At 44.8% G+C, this 15,449-nt stretch overlaps 1 protein-coding gene across 2 annotated transcripts in view; it reads left to right on the plus strand.

Annotated features, from left to right (window-relative positions):
• The window catches only part of FBH1 (F-box DNA helicase 1), a 52,661-nt gene that overhangs the window by 14,206 nt on the left and 23,006 nt on the right, over nucleotides 1–15,449 (plus strand). For both annotated transcript variants that reach the window (XM_036090052.2, XM_036090054.2), the window contains 10 exons: nucleotides 3,620–3,750; nucleotides 3,857–3,992; nucleotides 5,680–5,870; nucleotides 8,356–8,448; nucleotides 8,796–8,890; nucleotides 10,850–11,018; nucleotides 11,718–11,940; nucleotides 12,609–12,696; nucleotides 12,781–12,867; nucleotides 13,585–13,721. In XM_036090052.2, coding sequence (XP_035945945.1) covers nucleotides 3,620–3,750; nucleotides 3,857–3,992; nucleotides 5,680–5,870; nucleotides 8,356–8,448; nucleotides 8,796–8,890; nucleotides 10,850–11,018; nucleotides 11,718–11,940; nucleotides 12,609–12,696; nucleotides 12,781–12,867; nucleotides 13,585–13,721 — 1,350 coding nt within the window. The remainder of the gene's footprint in view (nucleotides 1–3,619; nucleotides 3,751–3,856; nucleotides 3,993–5,679; nucleotides 5,871–8,355; nucleotides 8,449–8,795; nucleotides 8,891–10,849; nucleotides 11,019–11,717; nucleotides 11,941–12,608; nucleotides 12,697–12,780; nucleotides 12,868–13,584; nucleotides 13,722–15,449) is intronic.

Here is a 15,449-nt window from a genome sequence, read left to right on the forward strand (position 1 = left end):
TCTTCAAGGCTTCAGTGTATTCCTAGGAAAGTGAAATAGAAATTTCTCACATTCTCTTCCTTGTGCTTTTGTAGCAATTTATACCTCTGTTTGAAGCTTATCACGTTCTGTATTACAGTTTAGAGAATGTTCCGCCTCTTTTTAAAGATTTTATTTATTTATTTAGAGAGAGAGAGTGTAAGCAAGCAGGGGGAGGAGCAGAGTGAGAGGGAGAGGGAAGGGGAAAGAATCTCAAGTTGACTCTGCGCTGAGCGCGGAGCTGTCTCAGGGCTTGATCTCATGACCCTGAGATCATGACCTGAGCTAAAACCAAGAGTTGGGCGCTTAACCGACTGAGCCACCCAGGTGTCCCCCTTCTTTCTCCTTTTAAATTATTGGCTCATGGATAGAAGGCTGCTGGTCCTATTTGTTTTTGCATTCTCCATTGTGCCTCATGATATTTTATATACAGTAGGTGATTCATAAATGAGTCGTGTGGAATCACCCTGGTGTCCCTCTTGCCGTTGATACAGTGGGCAGTCCATGCTCTCAGAAGAGACTTCCTAGTGCTGACTCCATCCTGTCACTGCTCTGGTGCCCTGCCCTTCTGTTGGTGCTTCAGTTACACTTCTTCCCTCCCAGCTCTGGGTTCAAGGGTAAACCCAAGGGCTGGGAGCATGTGTTGCTTGGCTTACGATATCCCTTAGACTAGCCATTGGGGATAAACCCTACAAATAAAGGTGAACTCTCCCTTCAGATATAGTGAAGTTTAGAAATTTAGGGATGGAGGGGCGCCTAGGTGGCTCAGTTGGTTGGGTGTCTAGGACTCTTGGTTTTGGCTCAGGTTGTGGTTTCGGAGGTCATGGGATTGAGCCCTGCATTGGGCTCTGCACTCAGTACAGAGTCTGCCTGGGATTCTCTCTCCTTCTCCCTCGGCTCCTCCCCTCACTCATGCGGTCTCTCTTTCTCTTTCTCTCTCAAATAAATAAATAAAATCTTTAAAAAAATTAATTTAGGGATGGAGTGCAGGGTAGACATAGGAAGACCTAGTACATTCTTCGTCGAAGCACGAAAAGTTTTGGAGAAATTTCGTATCACTCTTACTTCATTCTTTGCTTGAGGTCTTGTCTCCTACTTTCTGAGAACTGTTCTTCTGCCTTTGGATGTGAACTCTGTTTTGTGTCATAGTATTTCTTCCCACTAAACTGAGATGTCTCCCATGTGAACTGAGTAGTCACAGATGGGGATAAGTGAGTTTTCTCCATTCTGCTTGAGAAGATCTGGGGAAGGCTATCCCAGTTTATATTTACCTCTTGAAATGGTCGACTGACGCTGTTTTTCATCAACAAGGCTGTGACGTATTTACTTCTGGTGATCTGCCATAACTCTCATTCTCCTTTCATTGCTCATAGTATCTTTCTCTGGCCTTCTCTGGTTATGCCAGCCTCATAGAATAAATTTGGAGGTCCTCCCTCCTCTTTACTTTTTTTCTGAAGCGTTTGAGAAGGAATGATACTAGTTCTTCTAAAGAAATTAATGCTCATTGGAGTTCTCCAGTGAAGCCATCTGGCCCTGGGCTTTTCTGGGCTGGGAGGTTTTTGGTTACCCCCTCAGTCACTTATTATTGGTCTGTTCAGATTTTCTCTTTCTTCATGAGTCAGCCTTGGGTTGTCCTTTCTTCTAGGTTGTCCAGTTTGTTCATGTCCTTTTATTTCTGTTATCAGTTGTAATGTCCCCTCTTTCATTTCTGATTTCAGTTATTTGAATCTCCTCTTTTTTTCTTAGTCTACCGAAGGGGTTGTCAATTTTGTTGATCTTTTAAGAAAACCAACACTTAGTTTCATTGATTTTTTTTGTTTGTCTCTTCTCTATTTCATTTATCTCTGCCCTGGTCTTTATTATTTCCTTCCTTCTGCTAGCTTTTTTTCTAGTCCCCGTAGGTATAAAGTTAGGTTGTTGATTTTTGGTCTTCTTCTTTAATATAGGTGTTTGCAGTTATAAACTTCTCTCTGAGCATGGCTTTCACTTCATCCCATAAGTTTTGGTGTGCTGTGTTTTTGTTCTTATTTGTCTCAAGGTATTGTCTAATTTCTTATGATTTTTTTTTGACCCATTGGTTGTTTTAAGAGTGTGTTGTTTAATATCCACATACTTTTGGGTTTTCCAGATTCTTTTTTTTTTTTAATTTTTTTATTTATTTGACAGAGAGAGACACACAGCGAGAGAGGGAACACAAGCAGGGGGAGTGGGAGAGGAAGAAGCAGGCTTCCTGCTGAGCAGGGAGCCCGATGTGGGGCTCGATCCCAGGGCCCTGGGATCATGACCTGAGCCAAAGGCAGACGCTTAACGACTGAGCCACCCAGGCGCCCCTGGTTTTCCAGATTTCTTTCTGCTACTGATTTCTAGTTTCATTCCATAGTGATCAAAAAGGATACTTTCTATAACTTTAATCTTTTAAAATTTCTTTTTTTCTTCTTTAAAAAAAATTTTATTTAAATTCAGTTAACATACAGTGTATTATGAGTTTCAGAGGTAGAGGTCAGTGATTCATCAGTCTTAGGGAAAACACCCAGGGCTCATCACATCACATGCCCTCCTTCATGTCCATCCCCCAGTTACCCCATCCCCTCACCCCCTCCACTCCAGCAACCCTCAGTTTGTTTCCTATGATTAAGAGTCTCTTATGGTTTGTCTCCCTCTCTGGTTTCATCTTGTTTTTGTGGCGTAGCATGTGATCTGTCCTGGAGAATGTTCCACATGTACCTGAGACGACTGTATATGCTGCTGTTGTTGGGTAGAATGTTCTGTATCTATCTGTTAGGTCCCCTTGTTCTTCTGTTGTTCACATCCTCTGCTTCCTTATTGATCTTCTGTCTGTTCTGTTTATTCTTGAAAGTGGAGTATTGAAATCTCCTAGGACTATCATGTTGCTGTCTGTTCCTCCCTTTGGTTCTGTCTGTCTGATTCCTTCATTGAGGAGCTCTGATATTTGGTACATTTGTTTTTATGATTGTTATATCTTCTTGGTGAATTGGCCCTTTTATCATTATATAATCTCCTTTCTCTTGGAATAGTTTTTGATATAGAGCCTTTTCTTGTCTGATATTAGTACAGCCACAGGTGGGTTTTTTTTTTTATTTTTAAAAAAGATTTTATTTTTATTTATTTGAGAGAGAGAGAGAAGAGAGCACGAGCTGGTGGGGAGGGGCAGAGGGAGAGGGAGAAGCAGGCTTCCCTTTGAGCAGGGAGCCTGATGCAGGGCTCGATCCCAGGACCCTGGGACCATGACCTGAGCTGAAGGAGATGCTTAACTGACTAAGCCACCCAGGTGCCCCCAGCCACAGTTCTCATGTTATTTGATCTTCATTGAAACTCGGAGCTGTTAGTGTTCTCACGAGGGAAATCACACTAGCTTTTCCCACACTCTATATCAAGTTAGTGTTGGAACCGAAACCAACACCCAGTTCTCCTAGTTTCCAGACAAAATGTGTGTAATGTTTCTACCCTACTTGCCCAGCTTTTGAATTGTGAGCTCTAAGTGCTTTTCAAGTGTCAGACGGTTGTCCATATGTTTGTGGCTTAATCTGCTGTCTCATGGCCATTGCCTGCATGTTATTGTGCTTTTTTTTAAACTATTCAGTTCATTCCTTGGAAAAAGCTGTATCATCGATACCTGATGAATGAAGAGCAAGCTGTGAGCAAAGTGGATGGCATCCTGTTGAACTATGGTATTGAGAAGGAGTCAGACTTGTGTGTGCTGAACCTCATCCGGTGAGTTGGCTTTTCTACCTGGAGGAAGACCTATTCGGAAGTCCTTTCCCATGTATTAGTACTTAGGATCCCGTTTCTCACGGACTCTGCTATGAATGTCGTACAGCTATACGGCCACGACGAAATGCTCCCCCAGCGTGGACCCTGGACGGGCGCTGTGGAGTCTGAGGGACCACCTCCTCCTTCCTGAGGCAGAGGCATGCGTGCGTCAGCACCTCCCTGATCTCTATGTGGCGGCTGCCGTAAGTGAAGAGGCCGTGGGGGATTGCAGGCAGAGGAGACACCCTTTCTTCTCTCGAGAAAGTGTAGTAGCGATTAAGTCACTTAGATGTATTTTCAAAATCCCGCCCCCCCTTTTCTTTTTTAAGAGAGGGAGTTGGGGGGGGCGGAGGGAGAGGGAGAGAATCTTAAGCAGGCTCCATGTCCAGTGCAGAGCCGAATGCCGGGCTTGGGCTCGATCTCACAACCCTGAGGTCATGACCGGAGCCAAAATCAAAGAGTCGGACACTTAACCGACTGTGCCACGGAAATAACAGGCCACATTGTTGTAGATTCTTCAATTGGGAAGGAATCTTAAAAAGCATTTAATCCAATTTCCCATTCTGTGGAGGAATCTTCAACAGAGGATGGTCATCTGGCCTCTGAAAGCTTTGATTAATAAGAATTTCTTTACCAGGTAACCCATTCCAATATCAACAACTGGGTTGTTGACAGAACCAGAGAAATGAAGGTTCTACAAACACTCTGAGTCAGTGGGAAGCTAGAAATAGTCTTCAGTTTCCTGACTCAGCTTTTTTTTTTTTTTGGTAAAAAAAGTAAAATTTATTTATTGCTTATATATAATAAGATGAAAAGACACTAAAATGTTCACCATTCCCATATCTTTGGGTGTTGATATGACAGATGACCTTTTATTTTTTTAATTTTTATTTATTTATTTTAAAATTTTATTTTATTTAAATTAATTAACATACAGTATATTATTAGTTTCAGAGGTAGACTTCAGTGATTCATCAGTTGTACCTGACTCGTTCTTATGGCTCCTTATTTAGATCAGGGATTCTTAAATTTTATCTTGGAAGCTATGTGCACCCTCAGCCTGTGTTCTGCAACCTGCAGAGGGTTGGAAATCTAGCCATGTATATTTGTCTTTCTGTCTTTAGTGAAGTGATTGCTGGTGATGGTGGGGGGAGAGTGCTTTCACAGATGGTTGGAGTGAGAGGACCCTGAAATTATAACTGGGATACTTGTAGTAAAGTGAAGAATGAGAAAGATACTTTTCCAGTATTTGACTATTTCCGTGTTCATGAACATTTTCTTAGATACTACTAAATAAAGTATACTGTGTCCATAATAATAAATTTTCAATCATTTATTTCATATTAATTGAAACATTAGAAGTTTAAAGATAATTAAAACATCTGATTAATATTAGTTAATTAAAATATCAATCAACTTAAATATACCACAAAGTAAATAGTAGATTGATGTCTTAATGCCCAGGAATTGTCAGTCTTGGTTTTGTCCCCGAGAGACCGCTGTCTTCTTTTGCGTCTCCCCTCCGTTGTGCCTTCCCGGTGGGCACTGTTGCCCGGTGAGCTTGCTCTGACCTATTGAGTCTCTGTGGACCTGAGGGCTCACACTGACCTGGAGAGGAATGGTGGGGTGGTGGGCGTATCCTCTCTAGGCAAGGTCCTATGTTAGATCCTTTCTTAATGTTCAACTAAAGAAAACTAAGAACTCAAATCCAGAAGTGATGAGGAGAAAGGAATCCAGGCTGAAAGGAAAGGTTGCCGTGTTTCCAGAAGTCCCGTGGGAAGTTTGCCCTCGGCTCAGGCAGCCTGAGACTTGGCTCTTCCGCTGGTTGTCTGATGTGGTTTTATTAGCCGTGTTCTGTGTCTTTTCTCCCCGGTCCGCCTCCCTCCACAGGGTGTCAACGTGTGGGCTCTGGTAGCGGCCATCGTCCTGCTGTCCAGCAGCGTGAACGACATCCAGCAGCTGCTATTCTGCCTCCGGAGGCCCAGCTCCACCGTGACCATGCCAGACATCACTGAGACCCTGTATTGCATCGCTGTGCTTCTCTACGCCATGAGGGAGAAGGGGGTCAACATCAGCAACCGGTAAAGCGGTGGGAGGAAGACGGAAAGGCCCCGCACTGGGCAAGCCGTGGATCTCCCAGGGCCCCCGCCCCGTGCTCGTGGCGGGAAAGGGAAGGTGCTGTGAGAACCAGACGTGCCCTGCGAATAGCAAGTGCCGTCCGGCTGTGAAACAGCGCTGAGGCAGGCGGACACTCAAGGCTGTTGAAGCCTGACCTGACGTCCCCTCGCTAAAAGGAGCCTTTTCCTTCTTCCTATGTGGCTATATTTTCCTAAGGAAGCATTAGGATTTGGCTCCTCCATTTCTCTTTTGGGATGGGATGTAAGCATTGTGGCTGAGTCTCTCCTGCCTTCCCGTCTCTAGCACGTGGGTGGTTCGTTCGGAGTGACCGTCGTGGTTTCACTCGCCGGCAGGTGTGCACAGGGCAGCTGGGAGAGAATCAGCAGATCTGAAGCACGTGCTGCATGTCAGATCGTTTTTCAGGCACTCAGGATGCCCCATGAATGAGTCAGCCGCTATTCCAGTCCTCGTGGACTGTGTGTTCCAGGGAGGGGAGGCAGGTACTGTATTAAGTAAGCGCGTTAAACAAGAACATTGTAGTGAGTGAAAAGTGGTACAAAGAAAATGAACTGGGTGACCAGCAAGGGAGGTGGGGAACACTACGTTAGATTGGGTGAAGAAAAGCCTCTCTGAGGAAGTAACATTTGAAATAAAACCTGAATGTCAGTTTTAAAATGACATTTTAAGACTTGAGGGGAGAGCATTTTAGCAGAAGGCATAGATAATTTCAGGGTCCAAAGACGGGAATGAATTTAGTATATACAAGAAGAGAAGTGGTCCAGTGTGGCAAGACTGTAGTGAAGAAGAGGGAGACCAATCCAGGGTTCCGTGAGGCCGGCAGCAGCCAGACAAGGGAAGCTGATGTAGGCCACAGTGAGAGGTCAGAATGAAATCCACACCATGAAGGGCAGCTGTCAGAGGGCCCTGATCCCGGACCTAGAGACAGGCAGTGTGCTGTTGCAGCCCGTGCTGGGGAAGCAGAAGGCCCAGAGGGGATTTCCTTTCTCTGGACTCCATGAGCCCTGGGAGGAACATGGCTGGGGGCACCATGTGAGCTGTGGCCCAGTCGTCCTTGGTGGAGTTCAGGGATGGAACTCGCATGCTCCAGAAATGTCAAGAGTATTTGCTGTGTTTCTGAGTTATGCTTCAGTTTATTAAATGTCAGTTATGTTGTGTCCCACACCATGGCATTGAGGCATGGGACGAGACAAATACACAAATGGTGAATAACGTCCTTAAGTGCAAATACGAACCTGCAGATTCTCTCCATGTTCACAAGGACAGGGAGGAGGAATGGAGGGTAGGATATGTTGAGTTTTGCTGTGTTCATGTATTTCTTCATGCTTTACCTGAAGATAATATGGCTGGAGATTGAAGTGTTGTGTTATTAAAGATATTTGTGCTCAGAGATCACTTTCACTCTGGGGATGGGGAGCAATGTTCTAAATGTGGGGAGTTGGTGATGGAGGGAGAAGAGTTTGGGGTCATTGTGAACCCAGAGAGCTTTGGAGTGGCTTTTAGCGGGCTGTTTGCCCATTTTGGGGGCCTCTGCTGACTGTTCCCATGTCATCTTGGGCCCCTCTTGGTGGCTTGCAGGCTGTTTCGTTTCCAGTCCTTGGTAATCATATCTTGTTCTCTGTGTAACACCCTTTCTTTGGGACCTTTAAAGATAGAATGTTCTTCACGCTTCTACACCAGTTACCACCTTACAAGAAGCAGGGAGCAGAGCAAAGGAGTCTGAGAAAGATAAGATGACAGTAGGTTGATGTCGAACAAGAATTGCACTGCTTGGAGTAGAATTTACATTTGTTTTCAGCTGGTTCTTTTTTTTTTAAGATTTTATTTATTTGTTTGACAGAGAGAGAGAGTGTGCACGCGCACACTAGCGCACAAGCATCGGGAGGGGCAGAGGCAGAGGGAGAAGCAGACTCCCCGCTGAGCAGGGGGCCCAGTGCAGGGCTCGATCCCAGGACCCTGAAATCATGACCTGAGCCGAAGGCAGACGCTTAACGACTGAGCCACCCAGGCGCCCCTCAGCTGGTTCTTAGTGCTTTTATGATTATTTGTCTCTTAGGGTCACAGCTAGTGCCTTGTTCCCCAAATAGCATGTCCTGGTCTCTCTCCTTTGCCATTACACACTGGAGCCAGGCACCTTTCCAGAGCTGGGCTTTCCGAGAGGGCTTTGGTCAGCTCTAGGTATATTTAAAATCCCTTCCTTCCTTCTTTCCTTCCTTCCTTCCTTTTTCTTTCTTTCTTTCTCTCTCTCTCTCTCTCTCTCACTCTTTCTTCCTTTCCTTTCCTTTCCTTTCCTTCCTTCCTTTTTTCCATAAAATATTGGTAGGTATTTTCTTTTTAGAAATGGTAAGGAGTCCAAATACATCTAAGGGAAAACAAGATAGAGATTGTGACTTAATTTGAAAATCTCTAAATCTGCTTTTTCCCTATTAGGATTCACTACAACATTTTCTATTGCCTGTATCTTCAGGAGAATTCCTGTACTCAGGCCAGACAAGTTAAAGAGGAACCATCAGTTTGGCCAGGGTATGTATATAGGGGTTTGTGTGTGTATGTGTTTTGTCTTCTATTCTCAGTTCCTTCTTATACTTAAGGAGGAGAGGTATTTTGTCTTAACAATTTCATTGAGGTGTAATTTACATTACATAAAATTCACCCATTTTAATTGTACAATTCAGTGATTTTCAGTAAATTTACTAAGTGTGCAACCAGCATCATTAACTAGCTTTGGAACATGTTTATCACCCCAAGGGGAGGCCTTTCGTTTGGTTAATTTTGTTCCTCCGATCTGCCTGTTTGCTTTGTGACAGTCCATCACCTGGTCTTTGGAATTCCTTTTTATTTTTCTAATTTCTTTTCTGTAATGATTATAGCAAGAAAACAGCCATCCAACTTACACATGAACAACAGCTGATTCTGAGCCACAAGATGGAACCTCTCCAGGTGGTAAAGATTATGGCATTTGCAGGTAAGGGAGCTCACCATTCCTGGATTAGAGAGTCAGGTTCATGGCTCTTATCCCTGCATCCCTCTTCCCTGCTACCTGCTAGAATTTCTTTACCTTGGTCTATTATCCAACTACTGCAGTTAAATTATTTAATTTAATTTAATTAATTAATTAATTTACTTTTTAAAAAAGATTTTATTTTTATTTATTTGTCAGAGAGAGAGAGAGAGCAAGCAGAAGCAGGGGGAGTGGCAGGCAGAGGGAGAAGCAGGCTCCCTACTGAGCGAGGAGCCTGATGCAGGACTCGATCCCAGGACCCTGGGATCATGACCTGAGCCGAAGGCAAACGCTTCACTGACTGAGCCACCCAGGCATCCCAATTAAATAATTTTAAAAGCAGTTAAGGAATGTTTGGTTTTTTCTTTTTTTGTTGTTGTTTTACCACCCCAGGGAGCATCCACACTGGAGTTCCTGGTTGGACAGATAGTTCATAGGAATTAGTTTGTGGGATAGATACCACCAGGATTGACCCAACCTGTCATTTATCGTTGTATATGCTTAGGCACTGATTGTTCACGGAGAGGCAGGCTGTGTTTCCGTAGCTCCCTGATTTCTGTCAGGTAAAGTCTTGGCGGCTCTCCCTGCACTGGATTCTAACCTACATTCCTAAATATGCTGTCTGTAATTCTCCTGCTTTAGTCAACTAATTGTACTTACAGTCTCCTAAAGTACTTGGTTATCCTTTTGTCTGAGCCTTTGCTCATACTATTTTCTACCTGGAATTCCTTCCTCCTTCTTTTCTGCCTAAATATCCTACAAACAAACAACAGCAACCATTCATTCAGTGCCTGGCACTGTGCTAAATCCTAACAACATTCTGGAAGGTTGGTTAGTTATCTCTGTTTTATAGATAAGGATCTGAAGCTCAGAGAAATTACAGTGATTTGCCCCAGGTTAAAAGCAAATAAGTGGAGAACTTAGAATTCATAGCTGGGTCTGTTTCTCTCCCAGAGCATGCCTTCCCCCACCCCCCGCCCGCCTTCTTTGCCATGGTCTGTCTGACTCCCAGCATTGCTGTTTCTTCTTGGTGGAGGCTTCTTTAGCCATTTGGGTCCTCTGTGATCTCTGAACTCTTACTGTAACTAATCATCTGTATTAACTATTTGGTGCCCAATTATTTAATAAGTATAGCCAACACACACATTTTATAAAGACTTCTGCACCGTGTCATTAATCTTCACAGCAGTAGCCCTGTTAGGTAGTGAAAGAGGTACTATTTTTCTTCTTTTACAGGTGAGATTTTTTGTTTCCAAATTCATACTCTTTTTTTGGTCTACTGCGTTGTCATTATACTCTCATTGTTTCAATTGTGTTGGTATTGTTTTCCCAATGAGATTGTAGTACAGGAACCTTGCTTTATGGGTTTTTTTTTTAACATACTCCCAGTGCTTAGCATACAGCTGAGCGTGGAGTAGGTGCTCATAAGTACTTGTTAAGTGAATGATAACTGAACGAACGAATGGTGGAGGGACAGGGCACACTGGAGAGCGCAGAATGGGCCAGAAGCATCCTTGAATCTCACTTGCATGCTCTTGCCATTGAAGCATTACTGATGCCTAGGCCAGCAATAGGTACTCTTACTGAGTCCCTCTGCTGGGTACCTGATGATTGCCTTTATCCTGCCAGACCCTACAAGGTCAGCATTACCCACGCATGGCTGAGGAGTACACTGATGGTCAGTGAAGTCGAGTGGCTCGTCCTTCACTGCTCAGCTAGAACCAGGAGCCACGATCCCAGCCCAGGTTAATCTGGCTTAAAATCTGCCGCTCTTTTCACTACGCCTTACCAGGATTGAAAAACTTGTCACGGTCTGGTCTCAAGCAAGAGGCAGGATAAGCATGGATAAGACCTGATTAGGGCATCCTTTGGAACAGTTTTTCCTGGTCAGAGGGTCACCTCCTTTCCTCTTGGCTTCCCCAGGCACCGGGAAGACCTCTACCCTGGTCAAGTATGCTGAGAAGTGGTCTGAGAGCAGGTTTCTGTATGTGACATTCAACAAGAGCATCGCAAAGCAGGCCGAGCTAGTCTTCCCCAGCAATGTCATCTGCAAAACCTTTCATTCCATGGCCTATGGACACGTCGGGCGGAAGTGAGCATTGGCGCTACCACCATCGTTGTCTAATTCCTGGTTTTCCCGTTGTGATTATCATGATTACATATGAACTTAGACACAGCAACACTGAGAAAATGGAATGCTTTCAGCTCCACTTATAGGCAGGAAATAGAAAGATATTTAGTGATTTGCACCTTAACCTGTAAAAATATGTTGTTTGCAAATAATAGTGTCTCACTGAGGTGAACGTTCTCATTTCTTTGAGGCACAGAAAGTCCAAATGACTGGTCTGGAGTGCAGGCTCTCACCAGTCTGATGGATAGGCTTCCCTTGGATGAGGTGGTGGGGGGACACTCAGCTGATGGGCGCTCGTCTGGGCTTCCTGGGGCCTCTGGACTAGCATTCCCTTGGATGGGAGAGCTTCAGGGAACTCGAGTGTCCCCTTAGGGACCTCTTGGAATCTAGTCCACACCATGGCGTAATGGCATCTGCCGTGAGCCACTTCATCTTCTGGGTTATTATCTGAGAATTCCTGAAAGCTGGATGAAGCCATTTCAAATCTTGCATGGACCTTGTTCAACTTCTCTGGCTTTTGTTTACCCTTAACCTATTGTGACATTTAAGGTGGCCAGGTGGTATCACTGTAGGGAAGGGGGTTGGAGTGGGGGGAGACACTTAAATACCATATTGCAGTGGTAACAGTCAAATATTGTTCATTTGGGATGTGTATTACAGGTACCAATTAAAGAAGAAATTGAATCTCTTCAAGTTGACCCCCTTCATGGTCAATTCTGTCCTCGCTGAAGGGAAAGGTGGATTCATAAGGGCCAAGCTAGTATGTAAGACTTTAGAAAACTTCTTTGCCTCGGCCGACGAGGAGCTGACTATTGATCACGTGCCTATCTGGTGTAAGAACAGCCAAGGACAGAGAGTCATGGTTGAACAGAGTGAGAAGCTGGTGAGTATCTAAATATCTTCGGTGTCAGGGATCAAGGATAAATGAGAAGAGCCGATATGATACACTGTTCTGCTTGTCTTTCATTTCTTCAAAACTGCTAGCAGGCAGTCTGACTCCCAGGCCTGTGGTAGCCATGAGGTGTAGTATTTTCTGTGAAGAGGACTCAGACATGTGACTTAATCTGCACACTGGTCCCCTTAATTCAACAGATGAGGCTCCTTCTACCCAAGGTTTGTAGGAGCTTGTCATTGGGTCTGCAGGATATAGAATCTAAAGATAAGGAATCTCTTTTCTGATTTTTCTCGTCTTTTCAATCATTGGCCATTCTTTGTATGACTTAGTGGTCAGTCATAAATCTAGAGAACGAATCCAGCCTTATCTGGTTCATCATATCTTGTGCTCTTCCCCCCTCCCCAACCACCCCAGATCTTGTACTCTTTGAGCGATGCTTTATCACTGGGCTTGGGATGGCCCCTTCTTACTCATCTCTGCACTTGACATTGTTCAAAGGCTGTCATGGAGGCAGAGGAAGGTTAGGGGGGCACTGCCCCTCACTGTGCTTTGATGGTGCCTTCGTTCAGACCTCTGTATGTGAGAATGAAAGTGATTTCAGGAGATGTCTTTTCCAGGGTCTTAAACTATGACTTGCCATATCACTTGCTTTCTAGAACGGTGTCCTTGAAGCCAGCCGACTCTGGGACAACATGCGGAAGTTGGGGGAATGCAAAGAAGAGGCTTACCAAATGACTCATGATGGTATGCCAGTTCCCACCTCTTGATACCTGTTAAATGTGACTGCTCTGCTTGCGAGTTCTGACTCTTACTGCCCCCTTCTTTTAGGCTATTTGAAACTCTGGCAGCTGAGCAAGCCTTTGCTTGCCTCTTTTGACGCCATCTTTGTGGATGAGGCCCAGGACTGTACCCCAGGTGATAAACTATTCAGGACATCAGTAGTCTCAAACACATAGAAACAACATTGTGATTATGTAAGAGGACATACGTATGAAATAAGTTGATTATTCTTATTTGTCATAAAGAAGAGGAGCAAATGGTCATTTAGTCACACAGAAATCCTTTATTATTTCACTTTGGATTTCAGCAGTTGTCCTTTACCGCCCCCCCTACCACTCAAGGCGAATTTATTTTTCTGTAAATGTTTTGCTTCGGTTATTCTTAAAACGTTGACTAAGCATAGGTCGTCAGGCGATTGGGACCTAGACTCATGCTGAGTAGGAAAAGCTAGTCAACTTAGAGCGGACAGTTTGTGTTGTGTGTTTTTCAAGTGGCTGATAGAAAATAGCGTGCCTTTGTGGGGTCATTTTTGAGCTTTGAGTTACAATGTTAGAGAAGACAATTTGCCTCATTTTTTATTTGCTTATGTGGTTTTTTTTTTTAGACTCCATCATTTATCCGGGACTAAAAATAATCTGCATTCCTAGGCTTAGAAATGGTTTCTCTTGTCCATTATACAGTTGTTTCTTTGCATTGCCTGCATATTCTGCAGGGAAAGACAACTCTGTTGTCCAGCATGCCCTGGCTTCGTTTCATGAAGCGTTTTCATCTTTCTGTCGTAAATATGGTTTCTTTTTGCTCTGTGAGTTGGCATTCCTTCAGCTCTCTTACTGTCCCTCTTATTGGTTGCAGCTATCATGAACATAGTTCTGTCTCAGCCATGTGGGAAAATCTTTGTAGGGGACCCACATCAACAGATCTATACCTTCCGTGGTGCAGTCAATGCTCTGTTTACAGTCCCTCACACGCACGTCTTCTATCTCACACAGGTAAGAGCTCTCTCTGCTTCCCAGTGCCCAGAACTGTAGAAGCAAGCATTGTGGTTCCCCACCCTCGCTTTCCCGTGGTTACCCTGTGCCAGGCGCCCAGTACGTAGCAGATCCTTCCTTCTAAGCAGTGGTTCTCTGTGGCTCTCAGGGGGTCTGCAAAGTCAAAACTGTGTTCACAACGCTCGCGTGGGCCATTGTCCCTGTGTTCACATTTGCACTGCTGATGCCTGCCCATGAGCCAAGGCGGTGTCACCACATGGTGCTGGCAATCATTGTGCTCTTCTTGCGACGCACTCAGAGTCAAACAAACAAAAGCGGTTCCCTCCGGAACACCCTGGTGTGACAGCAGACTGGATGGACTGCTGGCCCTTGGGTGTGTCTCTAGTATTGTGTGCGAGCAAGCGGCAGGTGTGAATAAAGCGCTTCTGCACGTGGACGTGTGTTGGCTGTCTGACCGAGAGCACTCTTGGGATTGAGCTGTGAGCTCAGCTGGATGTGTTTGTCGTTGCTGTCCGTCCTTGAAAGAGCAGCTGACAGACTCGGGCCTTTGGCATTCTCTCAGAAATGAAGCAAGTGAGCTGTGACTTCAAGGAAGACAACCGACAAATGTTTGTTGCCCAAGATAAAATTCTTGCTTTCAAGTGAAATAAAAATCTGGAAAACTTGTGTCTGCCACCATGAGCGTGACAACTCCTGGCGTCCTCGGCTGTCTGAGAAAGCTATCACGATCCTCCCTTTTCCAGTACCTGTCTGTGGGAGGCTGTCGGGGTATCTACATAAATTATTGAGAATTCCTCTGCAAAGAAGATTTTTATCTTCTTTCCCACTTACTCAATCGTTTGTTTATATCAGCGTGGACTCATGGTTATTTTATTTTATGTTTTGGGTTATGGCTCACTCAGAATGGTCCTGTAGCAACAAAGTACTATTTGTCGAAAGTCTCGTGTTTTTCTAAGTATTACTGATGTTCACCAAAGCACATCGTAGTTTATTACTTTAAGTGATAAGTGCATGGAAAAGGGCAATAAGTACCATGAGTTTGGTGTTTTTCCAGCCGCAGTGATCAAGGAAGTAGGGTATGGGGCTGTGTTTTGAAGGGTAGGAGACTGTTTTGCCCTGCGCCAAGGCGGGGAGCGCAGGGAATGCTCAGGAAGTGAAGGTGCTTGGGGCTGGCTGTGTGGGGTGGCTGTTTTAAATTAATGTTGAGGGAGTCTCTGAGGCGAGGGGAGAAACCCCCTGGCCCTCCCTCAGTCTTTGTATAATTTACGCTTTTTCATTTGCGTTGATTTGGAAGGAAGGGTAGATTTGATTAAAAGAGAAGTTTTCCATTGGTCTTGGGGAATGGAAAGGAAACAAGGCTGTCTGGGCTGTGAGGGCTGTTCAGAGTGCACGCATCACCTTCTTCCTGTTTTGTAGCAAGGTTGTGGCCTGATGAAGGTTTGTGGGCAAGAGTCATCTGACAGAGGCATAGAGACGCATCTGGCCGTGGGAGGGAGAGACCAAGTGGGGGAGGCATGGGGTTCAGGTTGCTGAGCTGGGCTGGTAGCAGTGGTGAGAAAAATAGTCTAGGTCCCGTGGTGGGAGAATTGCCCAGATTTGGATTTGGGGGCAAGGCGTAAAGGAAGATAGTAACCTGAAGGTTTCAGGATGGAAGCTGCAGTTCTGAAAGCTTAGAAGTCAAGTCAGTGATCATTTGATTGTGAGTGGGTTTATGAGTTAGGAATCAAC

The sequence above is a fragment of the Halichoerus grypus genome, chromosome 6, assembly GCF_964656455.1.
Source record: "Halichoerus grypus chromosome 6, mHalGry1.hap1.1, whole genome shotgun sequence".
In the NCBI taxonomy this organism is placed as follows: domain Eukaryota; kingdom Metazoa; phylum Chordata; class Mammalia; order Carnivora; family Phocidae; genus Halichoerus; species Halichoerus grypus.